Source organism: Lynx rufus, unplaced genomic scaffold (assembly GCF_022079265.1).
Source record: "Lynx rufus isolate CCGP_SWC_20201006 ecotype Redwood Valley unplaced genomic scaffold, mLynRuf1.p SCAF_18, whole genome shotgun sequence".
Classification (NCBI taxonomy): Eukaryota; Metazoa; Chordata; class Mammalia; order Carnivora; family Felidae; genus Lynx; species Lynx rufus.
In genome coordinates, this window is record NW_025814832.1 from 14,012,338 (window position 1) to 14,024,957 (window position 12,620).

At 36.1% G+C, this 12,620-nt stretch overlaps 1 protein-coding gene across 1 annotated transcript in view; it reads right to left on the reverse strand.

The window, feature by feature from the left end:
- MED13 (mediator complex subunit 13) overlaps positions 1–12,620 on the reverse strand; it is a 109,873-nt gene that overhangs the window by 45,878 nt on the left and 51,375 nt on the right. Inside the window, exon 10 of the mRNA XM_047080928.1 lies at positions 914–1,127. Within this exon, the coding sequence (XP_046936884.1) occupies positions 914–1,127 (214 nt within the window). The remainder of the gene's footprint in view (positions 1–913; positions 1,128–12,620) is intronic.

Genomic DNA, 12,620 nt, shown 5'->3' on the forward strand with positions numbered 1-12,620 from the left:
CAATATTACAGAAGTTAATGTACTTTCCTCAAACCCAAAAAAACTCTTACAGTAAATAACAATCTTTTCATTAACAGACACCAGGTATAAAGTCTACATAAACTCTTAAATTTTGTACAATGTGCCTGATTTACCTATTCAAAAAAAATATTTTCATAATTTAAAAGGATAAATATCCATTCTATATTTTTAATTTTGTTTATTTATTTATTTTAAAAATTGGGGCACCTGGGTAGCTCAGCAGGTTAAGGTTCTGACCTCGGCTCAGGTCATGATCTCATGGTTCGTGGGTTCAAGACTCGCAGATCCTGTCTCCCTCTCTCTCTGCCCCTCCCTCATTCACAGCGTCTCTGTCTCTCACAAACGAATAAACGTTAAAAAAAATAAAAAAATAATAAACGTTTATTTATTTTTTAGAGAGCAGGCACATGTGGGGGAGGGGCACAGTGAGACAGGGAGAAACAGGATCCAAACCAGGCTCCAAGCTCTGAGCTGTCAGTACAGAGCCCGACACGAGGCTCGAGTCCACAAATCGCGAGATTATGACCTGGGCTGAACTTGGACGTTCAACCTACTGAGCCACCCTGGGACCCCAAAGTGTGTTTATTTTTGAGAGAATGGGAGAGAAAGAGCAAATGGGAGCAGGGGAGGGGCAAAGAGAGAGGGAGAGAAAATCCCAAGCAGGCTCCATACTGTCAGTGCAGACCCGGAACAGGGCTTGATCTCACAACAGTGAGATCTTGACCTGAGCTGAAATCAAGAGCTGGAGGCTTAACTGACATGAGCCACTCAGGTGCCCCTTAATCTATTTTAAAAGACAAAAAAAAAAAAGAGAGAGAGAGAAGTATGGTACTATATGCTGTGTTAAAAAATATCAGCGACCCTTTGGTATACTATGATTTCTTTTACTCACCTTATGTTTTTTTACAGCTTCTCTCTCACTGTTTTGTCTATCTTTCTTATCAGGAAAAAGGAATTCCTCATCTCCTTCAACAAATGCATATGGATCAATTTTAGATTCTTGCTCTGCATCAGATGCTATTGCTGAAAGATACTGATTTTTAATTTGATATTGCTGCACTAATTCATCAGAAACTTTTAAAGGTTTCTTACATTGCACCATTAACCTGCATTAAAAAAAAAAAAACAAAATTAGAAAATTATATATTTAATTTTCCATAAAAGCAAAAAAAATTCCAATGACTTAAGAATCATCAAGTTTTCATGATTATTTAGAGATGATCTAAACTGTAATCCTTCGTATTACGAATGAGGAAATTAACGCATTGAGAGGTTACATGATTTATTAAAGCCTCAAGTTTAGCAATCAAGAAATGAAGCTAAAATCTAGGTTTCTTATCTATATGTTCTTTCCACCAAAATATGTCCACTCTGTTCCCAATTCCTTACATGCATTAACTTGTCCAAGTCTATTCACTGAAAGGAACTTTTTTTTTTTCTTTGAAAGGGACTCTTACATCAAAATTGCTCCAGGACAGGAACTCTCAAAATTGTGGGCTATGTGCTGAGGCAAGACTAGTTTTATACAATTTATACAATGGAAGTGATTATCCTTTTCCTATTGACATGAGTGGATAAGGTTATAAAATTATAAGGACCTAATTTGTGTTTCATGAACACTATAACTTATTAATTCTGGCAAGAGGTTTTATAATGGCAAGTGAAGTTTCAGCTCAAGTACCTCAAAGTTTTTATCTGATCAGATTGGAAAAATCTATTTTTATATCATCAGTCTTATGGTTTCACATGGTGACTAGAATCAATAAAACAAGAGAGGAGACAACACTGAAGTTAGAAAGACAAACAAGTAGAAACTGTGAGATCAGAGAAAGCTAAAATCAAAGGGTAAGAGCAAGAAGCCACAAGCTGATTTGCACCACCAGAATCCCAGAAAGCATCAAGACTTTTCTATCTCTGAAGACCAGGGTACTTGGTGAGTGTGAACACTGAATGATGTTTTTGGTTTGTAGAAGACACTTTCTGACTCCCAAATTCATGTTCTCTATAGTTTGTAAAGTGGAGATTCCCATGCTGCCAGAAAGAAGTAGCTAGGCTTCTACTCAGACCAGGGTAAAAATCCTGCAAGGACTATTTCACTCTGAATAAAAACCAAACCCCTTGTAATAGCCTACCAAAGCTTTCCTTGACCTTTCTCCTCTTTGCCTCTCCAACCAACTTCATCTGGTTATTCTACTCCTGCCTCTCTCAACTCTGCTTCCAAGACCTTCCTTCATGTTCCTCAAACAGGCCAGACACACTCCTGATTGTTCCCTTTGTTTGGAGCATTCTTTCTCCAAGTATCTGCATGGCCAACTCCTTCACTTTCTAAAAGACTTTGTTTAAATGTCACCTTATGTAGGAGACCTTATTTAAAATTGCAAAATGCCCAACTACTTCAACACTGATCCCCCTCACCCTGCTCTATTTTTCCCTCCATAGCACTTATCTTTTAAAATCTATATAACTTGCTTATATTAATAGTTGACTGTCACTCTCACTGGAATATAAGACCCTAAATGACAGGGATCTTGTCTTTGTTCATTGAATTATCCCAAATGCCTAGAACAGTGCCTGGCAAGTAGAAGGTACTCAATAAATATTTCTTAAATGAATACATGAAATCGAAAAACCACATAGGATTGAGACGTTGTGGATGCATTAATAATTCTATAATACAGTATCTTATACTTGGAAATAAACCATCTTCATTCATCAGAAAGTGATACTGCTGCCACTTATCTGTCCTACAATTTAAGACAAAAAATTATAAGAGATGTAAGATTTGGGAACAATGAAGGTGAAGGTATTTGTTAGCTTATAAAATCTTTGAATGGAAGGATATCATAACTTTCAATCTATTTAAGATGCCCAGCACTATAAGTACTCCATATACACTATAAACTAAGGGTGAAACAGAGGCCATAAAAAAATAATAACTGATATTTTCTAAGCATGCTATTAAATACCATGTCATTGTTATTCCCAATATGCCCCAGATTTATCCCCAAAACTAAAATCCCAGGTCTATAAAAACTTTCTTCCATTTGAACATGGTGCTAACTAGTTAACAGGAGTATGTTTTAAAATTGTTAGAATACTTCTATAAATGAATGAATAGGTATTTCTTAAAGAGTAGCATTGTATCTTACCATCTTAGACCAAAACTGTTTGCTCAACTATTAGGTGCTAACATAAGTCTCTCCAAAGTAGTTTGCTATCTACTTTGACATGTTTTCTTATTCACTACTTATAATTAATCTTATAAGACAGAAAATGCAGAGTATGCTGATTTTGATGTGCAAATTATGTAGAAAGAAATGGTTTGCTAAGGTAACATAGTAACAAAGTTAAGGCTGGAAAGATTTTAAGTATGCATATTCAAGTAACTATTCATAGGAGAAAAGTGTTAAGATCCCACTCCTCCTCCCCACCACCAACCTGAAAGACACTACTACTCTGTGTAGAGGTGAATAGAACAACTGTTTCTCATATTAAGTTGTCCTCTGGCAGAAGCAGGAAAACTGCCACACTGTTTACACAAGTAGTTAAACTAGTGTGCAGTTACATTAAAAGGACCAATGCTCCTGCACAGGGCTCTATTAAGAATAAAAATGAGTAAACCAAATGCGGTGCCTAAAGACAACTTGTTATTTTATTGAATGGTTCTCACAGACATTGGGATATGCAATGAATTTAAATGTAGTCAATAATATCATGAGTATCAAGTCACAACATATTTTAAAATATATTTACATTACACATCTTTCTATATTTAAAATTGATAAGAATAGAAAAAATTGTGATTTTTAAAAGATGTCAGATTAAAAACTCAAAGTTATTTCATCACTATCATCATATAGTATATATATATTTCTGTGAAACAGGAATAACCCCTCCTTTTCTAAAAGAAACTTTTCACATATAGTCGAACTACAGAGATAGTTTCAATCAGATATAGAGCTAAATACAGACAAACTGGAAGAGGATTAGGTACAGTAATGAACAGGAAGCTTTGCAAAGACCAAAGCAAACTGAAATTACGTTTATATTATTCATTAAGTGTATCTCTTTCCTTTTACTATGACAACAGTAACATTCTATCCTGAAATATACTTGTAGAGAATTTAACATGGCTTGGAGTAGCACATGCTTTTAGGCCTTTATTCAATAAAAATTCTTCCAGACAAGAAACGACAGTATTTTAGGATTGACAATTATAGAAGGAGATAAGCTATAGAAGGAAATGTTAAGGAACAAATGAATTTAATAAATACCAAAAATCCTCTATTTTCTTTAATAGTACCTTTTCTGGTACCACGCCCACTATTCAGCATCAATCCTTAAACTGAGTCAAGCTAACTGTAAGAAGAATAGCTTTATTGTATTAAGATATCAAGTAAGACTTACTTAAAATATTTAGATTACAATAAACCAAAACAAGTTTATTTCATCATAGACTCCTATGAAACAAAATAGAAACTATCTTTTAGAGATCAGATAATGCACTCTGTAACTGTATGATATATACAATATAAATGTCAGGTATACCCCTAATGCAACATAGGAGCTAATTCTATTGATGAATTCTATGGTTAAGATATCCAGATGTAGCCTTGCTATAGAACAAGACATGATAAAACTATGCTCCAGTATAGTTCTTTCTCTGCTCAGGGTTTAGAAATGTCTCCCTCTGAATCAAAATAGAAGACTATTTTAAGCAATCAAAATACTACTAGAACTAAGTGCTAGCCCTTGAAAAATGATATTAAAAAAACTGTAATGTTTCTTTGCAGAAATTTTGCTATCTTCAACACTTACAAGGTTTATTTTATTTTTTTTTAACTTACAAGGTTTAAAAAAATTTTTTAATGTTTATTTATACTTTTGAAAGAGAACATCAGAGTGCCAGCAGGAGAGGTGCAGAGAGACAGGGACACAGAAACTGAAGCAGGCTCCAGACTCTGAGCTATCAGCACAGAGTCTGATGTGGGGCTTGAACCCACAAACCACAAGATCATTACCTGAGCCAAAGTCAGATGCTTAACCGACTGAGTCACCCAGGCACCCCTAAAGCTTATAAGGTCTTAAAAGCCACTATTCTAAAATAGATACTAGCGTTAACCAATAAAGAAACTAAAAATAATTAGAAGCAAAAAGAAGATTGCCACAGATGTGTATATCCGGTATGTAAGATATGCTATGCTCCACCTCAACCTCTCTCTCCCCCAACTAAATTCTAAGAAATTAGAAAGGAATTTCGCTTTATTTATTTATTTTTTTTTAATTTTTTTTTTTTCAACGTTTATTTATTTTTGGGACAGAGAGAGACAGAGCATGAACAGGGGAGGGGCAGAGAGAGAGGGAGACACAGAATCGGAAACAGGCTCCAGGCTCCAAGCCATCAGCCCAGAGCCTGATGCGGGGCTCGAACTCACAAACCGCGAGATCGTGACCTGGCTGAAGTCGGACGCTTAACCGACTGCGCCACCCAGGCGCCCCGGAATTTCGCTTTAAAGTAGCTGCTGAAAAATCTGGCATCAACTGAGGCACATGGAAGTCTAAGAACAAGGGAGATGTTTAGAAATGATGAATCCTAATACTCTGTACTAGTTAGGCAAGCCATCACCATCTAAAACTAAGAATTAGAAAAACTAAGAATACTGCTTTCTTTTGTTTATCCACCTATTATGGAAGTACAGTGCCACTCTTTAACAGCAGTCAATGGAAAACTTTATTTATACCAAATGGAAATTGAATTTTCACTTAACGTGAATAAAACAAACGTACAAATTTCTCCTCCATCATTCTAAAAAAGCATACACCTATAAAATTTTTATTAAAAAAATGTTTCTTTTTACATTCCTACTGATAAGATTCTTGCCCCTCTTTGCATTATGTATTACTCCAACTGTGTTAATAGTTTCCTCTCCTAAGCTTCAGATACAATGCCACAAATGTCTGACAGAATCTTTCAGCAGGCTCCTCACACTAAATTCAAATTTACAACATAGGGACGCCTACGTGGCTCAGCTGGTTGAGCATTTGACTCCTGTCTGATTATTGATTTCAGCTCATGAGTTCGAGGCCCGCATCATGCTCTAAGATGACAGTGAGGAGCCTGCTTGGGATTCTCTCTCCCCTACCACCCTGCTCACACTTTATCTTTCAAAATAAATGAATAAACTAAAAAAATTAAATGGGGTGCCTGGATGGCTCAGTCAGTTAAGCATCTGACTTCAGCTTAGGTCATGATCTCACTGTCCGTGAGTTCAAGCCCCACGTCAGGCTCTGGGCTGACAGCTCAGAGCCTGGAGCCTGCTTTGGATTCTGTGTCTCCCTCTCTCTCTGCCCCTCCTCCACTCACGCTCTGTCTCTCTCACTCTCAAAAATGAATGTTAAAAAAAATTTTTTTTTAAATTTACAATGCGTATGTATTACAAGCACATATTTAAAAGTCATTATTGTACACTGGGGCTCCTGGGTGGCTCAGTCGGTTGAGCGTCCGACTTCGACTCTCATCATGATCTCGCGGTCTGTGAGTTCAAGCTCCGCATCGGGCTCTGTGCTGACAGCTCAGAGCGTGAAGCCTGCTTCAGATTCTGTCTCCCTCTCTCTCTCTGCCCCTCCCCCGCTCACAATCTCTCCCTCTCTCTCTCTCAAAAATAAATACACATTAAAAACATAAAATAAAATAAAAAATAAAAAGTCATATTATAAACAAAGGCATAGTTGAAACTTCTAAATATCCCAATCCCTCTTCCTCAAGATAACAGGGATTAACAGTTTCTTGTACTTTAAAAAAAATTATAAAAACTAAATTATAAAAAATTTTAAAAATTTTAAAAATTACGTAAATCTTAATTTAATGTAAACTGAGTAAAAGGGTAGAAGTCTTCAAATCGGTTTTTCCTCCTCTTTCCCTCATAAAATAAATATGCTGGTCTTTAACTCTCCTGTTACTACCTCACTGCACTATTCAACTGGTCATAAAGTTCTTGTCTATTCTATACTTACAAAATCTACACATCCCTACGATCTCTAATTTCCTAGGGCCCTGTATCACCTTATATCTGAACTATTCAAGAGTCCAAACTGATGTCCTTTCATACATATATACCTCTTCATTTCAAAAAATCTTCCGATAATATTACTTGGTTAATATTTCTAAAATCCTTATTTTCCAAAACCCTATTATTTTACCTACCTCAAAAAAAAAAAAAAAAAAAAAGTACAACAGTGCCCCTATCATCTCAAGGAAAATACATACTCATAAACAGTATTTTTATAAATAGTATTTTATATAATTTATTCCATTATATAGCCCCACCTCCCTTTTCAGGTCTCATTTCTCATCATGACATAGCAAACTACTAAGCAACACCGTATAATCTATCCATACCAAAGTACATAAAACTTCTGGATCTTCATAAATGGAATTAAATTATTCTTCACTCTGGCTCACCATCCCTAATATCTTTTATGTATGCTTCTATCAGAGAATGTTAGTTTCCATTGGATTACAATTTCGTTTAGGGCCAGGACCAAATTTATTTTTTACTCCAACAGTGCTTTACAGCATCCTGCATATTAGAGAAACTTCAGTTTTATTCAAACTGATGAAACAGATATTTGAAGAATATGAATTTAAAAAGATAATGTTCCAAAGGGCAAAAGAATGCAGGAGTTGCAACAGCCCCCTAATTAACCGCCATATATTTAAATACTTTCAAAACTCAAAGTATGGAAAAAGAATAGAAATTTACCAGGTTTACCTAGTAATATGAATTCAGTAATATGAATTTACCTAGTAATATGAATTCAGAAATTTATCATATAAAGCAATCTAGGCTTCTGACTGGACTACTCTGACTAGAAAAGGTTTGATCATATTATATCTTTAAACCTAGACAATGCTTCTATAAAGAATTTAAGACAAAGGTTGCCTGGGTGGCTCAGTCAGTTGAACGTCTGACTTGGGCACAGGTCACGATCTCAGTTTGTGAGTTCGAGCCCTGTGTAAGGCTTTGTGCTGACAGCTCAGAACCTGGAGCCTGCTTCAGATTCTGTGTCTCCCTCTCTCTCTTTCTCTGCCCCTCCCCTGGTAGTGCTCTGTCTCTCCTTCAAAAATAAATAAACATTAAAAAAAAAAATTAAAAAAAAAAAAGAATTCAAGACAGGTGTTTAAATGCCATCGAGAAGAGTATTAATTCATAGAATTTATTTCAATGACAGGAGACATCACCTGAGTGATGATCCTCATGACATCCTATCTCAAGTAATATTAATAGTAGGTACCTGAATCACTAAGTTATCCAAATAAGATCCTTTTAACTATGAAAAACAAAACAAAACTTTTGTTAGCATAATGCAAACACTGAAGCCCACACCAGGTATTTTACTGTATAGTAAAATAGTATGGGGGATCTCCCTAGTAAAACTAATCAGTAAACATGTTTGGCCTATCTAATTTAATAACTTATTCCAGAGTTCAAATTTCTGTAAAAGTTATTCATGATATTAAGGCACCTCAACACTATGAACATTTTGGGCTTTGTTGCGGAGGACTGTCCTACATATTGCAGGGTATCTAGCGGCATCCCTGGACTCTACCTACCAGATGCCAGTAGCACATTCCCCGTTATGACAATCTAGATTGTCTCTTAACGCTGTCAAATGTCACCTGAAGGTATGAGTGAGGGAATAAGAAATTGCTCCAATTGAGAGCTACTGCCATACAAGAGGAACTACAAGGACAAAATATTCACGTGATTAAAACATAAAACCAAAAAACTTCTATCAAGTACAGAACAATTATGTTCCATAAATGTTTTAGTTCATACAGCAAGCAGCTAAACCTGTTTACTTTTTTCCATATTCTAATCTATTAAAATAAAAAAAGGATTCTATGCAAAAGCAAATTGTAACATAATACACATTTTAGTAACTAATGTAACTAAAACAATACTCACATAAGACACAGAATTAAAAAAAAAAACAAAAACACCACCCTTTTATTCAGTCTTTTCTTTTCACAAAGCAGAAAAAATGGTGACCAGGAACAAGTGGAAGCATGTTATTTCCTTAATTTAAATAATCACCACCCAGCACCATTCTACTCTGCAGCTACTTTTCTACATTATACTTGTATCCTCTCATTCTTATTCCATGAGAAAAATGTCAAACAATTTCAAAACAGATTCTAATGTTAAACTGTACTAACTTATTTTTTTTAATGTTTATTTTTGAGAGTGAGCGTGCCACACACGAACAGACAAGTAAGGGAGGGGCAGAAAGAGAGAGAAGCGAGCCCTGAACTGACAGTAAAGGGCCCAATGCAGGGCTCAAACTCACAAACCTGTGATGTCATGACCTGAGCCAAAGTTGGACACTTAACCAACTGAGCCACCCAGGCAACCCCAACTATATTAACTTTTTTTTTCTTTTAATGTTTATTTTTGAAAGAGAAAGAGCACAAGCAGGGGAGGGGCAGAGAGAGAGGGAGCCCTAGAATCCGAAGCAGGCTCCAGGCTCTGAGCTGTCAGCACAGAGCCTGATGCGTGGCTTGAACTCATGAACCATGATTATCATGACCTGAGCCGAAGTCAGATGTTTGACTGAGCCACCCAGGCACCCCCTAAAACTTCTAAGAGACCTTCATTTCATTTCACCTACAGATGCTCCTGCATACAATCAGCTAATACACTTTTTTAAAGTCATGGCTAGAATTCTTGATCTTATAAATACAATATGCCCATAAACTCACCTCTTAAGTTTTTAAAATATTCATAACAGTACTTTTCGTCCTTAACACTACATTTTTTATATTAAATAAGAAAATATAATTTAGAAGGAAAATAAGTTCTAAAATCATAAAGTAACCCTAGGAATATACTGTTGTTTAATTTATCCAAACGTCTACTGAATGTGCACTATGTGCCTAGACTTGTTCTAGGGATGTTTGTGTGTAATCTGGAGGAATACAGCAGTAAACAAGACGGAGAGCCCCTGCCTTCACAGAGCTCGTATTTTAATAGGGAAAAGATCATTAACAAATTCATGATATGATTTTGGATGATATAGGATGATATATATAAGGAAAAAATGAAAACCGTGTACAAGGTAGGTAGTGATTTGGGGAGTGAAGAAAAGCCATAGTTTAGATAAAATGGTCAGGAAACTACCTCCTGAAGAGGTAACTTTTCAGCAGGACTGAATAAGAAGGGGTGAGCTATTCCCTGCATCTGTAATACAATACTAAAGGCCATTAGGAATGAGCTTGGCTTGGGGCACCTGGGTGGCTCAGTCGGTTGAGGTCGAGCGTCTGACTTCGGCTCAGGTCATGATCTCACAGCTTGTGGGTTTGAGCCCCGCATCGGGCTCTGTGCTGACAGCTCAGAGCCTGGAGCCTGCTTTGGATTCTGTGTCTCCCTCTCTCTATGCCCCTAACCCACTCGCATTCTGTCTCTGTCTCTCTCAAAAATAAATAAACTTTAAGAAAAAATTAAAAAAAAAAAAAAAGGAACGAGCTTGGCTTTCTGAAGGAATAACCAGAAAATCTGATGCCTCAAAATCAGAAAGCAAACAGGGCAGTAATAGATAAGAGTGAAGAACTAGCTAGACAGGAAACTGGGTAGAAGCTTACAGATGAGGAAAAAGAGTTTGGATTTTATCTTAAATGTAGAGGGAAACTACTGGAGGGTTTTCAGCAAATGAGTAACATCTAACATTTAACCTACAATGATCACTCTACTGTGTAGGAATATATGTAAAGGAGAAGTACAGAAACAAGGAGACCAAAAGTAGTTTCAGGCAAGTACTCAGGACTTTTATATTATATCCAGCACAAATGAGACTAAGATCTTTTTAAGACTTGTTTCCAAGACATCATTTGTTTTCAAGAGACTATCTGCCTGTTAAATAAGCTAGTTGTTTTCCATGATCAAAAGGTATCCTAAAGTCCCTAAATTTCAAATCTAGATTAATTTTAACTGAAAAAAAAAAAACAAAAAAAAAAACCCATACTAGAATATTTTTAAGATTCAAAGAGCTAGATAAGATGCACAGGTTTACTAAAATAACAAGGAATATTGAAAGAATAAATCTTTAACAGTAGGGAAAAGGAGACAAAGGCTACAAATGGGACATTTTACTTAGTCTCAGGGAAACTCAAAATCAATAAAACACAGCAGAGAAAGTTCATGGCCTAGAATATGCAAGAGGGGGGGATGGTAACCCACAACAAGAGAGCCAAAATGACCAAAAACTCAGAGAAAATATGAACCTGTATTTCTAGACAGAAATGAAAAATTAGAGCTGAAAATGGAGGAACAACAGGGTTTCTTTTCTAAAAAAATGAATAACCTACCTGGTAAAGACCCAAGATCCCCTTCATTCTGCAATTTTAGGTACCAGGTCTCCCCTCCAAAATATCCCAACCCCATTATCATAAAGCAGTGTATGAAACTAATACATAGTATAAGCTAAATAACTTATTGAATGAGTAAGGCCTACCAATCAGCTCCCCTATTCCTTCATTCAAAAATGTGTAGGAAGAAACAATAATTATATTTTAAAAATGTGATAAGAGGGGCACCTGGGTGGCTCAGTCAGTTAAGCATCCGACTTTGGCTCAAGTCATGATCTCACGGCTTGTGGGTTCAAGCCCTGCACTGGGCTCTGTGCTGACAGCTCAGAGCCTACAGCCTGCTTCAGATTCTGTGTCTCCCTTTCTGCCCCACCCCTGCTTGTTCTATCTGCTTCTCAAAAATAAATAAATGTTAAAAAAAAATTAATTAAAAAATAAATGAAAAAAATGTGATGAGAAGCAGTAAAGAAAAAGATGAAAATAAATTCTATAGAAAAAAAAGGTACAGAACATTAAGAAGGGGATACTATTTCTTAATAGCCAGGGGGTGCCTGGGTGGCTCAGTAGGTTAAGTGTCTGACTTTAGCTCAGGTCATGATCTCACAGTTCATGAGTTCGAGCCCTGCATTGGGCTCTGTGCTGATCGCTCAGAGCCTGGAAGTCTGCTTTGGATTTTCTGTCTCCCTCTCTCTCAGATCCTCCCTGCTCACACTGTGTCTCTCAAAAATAAATACATATTTTTTAAAAATGAAATAAATAAACATTAAAGATGCTTTTAATTAAAAAAAATTTTTTTGAAGATTGATAGCAAGAACTTGCAAAGAACTGGGGGAAAAATGGGACTAAAAGATAGGATATACAAACAATTCACAGAAGAGAAAACCTGAATGTCCAAAGAACATTTTAAATAAATGCTTACTTTCAAACATGTATTAAGACAATAAGATGCCATTCTGCATATAGAAAATTAGCTAAATTGAAGGCTTGTAATACCAAATGCTGATGAAAAGATCATTCTCATACTCTGCTGGTTGATGAAGGTGTAAACTGGTATAGTTGGAGAGCCAACGTGACAATGACCCTTAATGCTGAATGTGGACAAACCCCATGGCCCAGTAATTCCACTTTGAGATGTATTCCCTAGAGAAATCTTATACAAGTACATAAGGAAATGTGTACAAAAAAGTTCACTATTACATCCTATGTAACTGGAAAAAACTGAAATAACCAATAT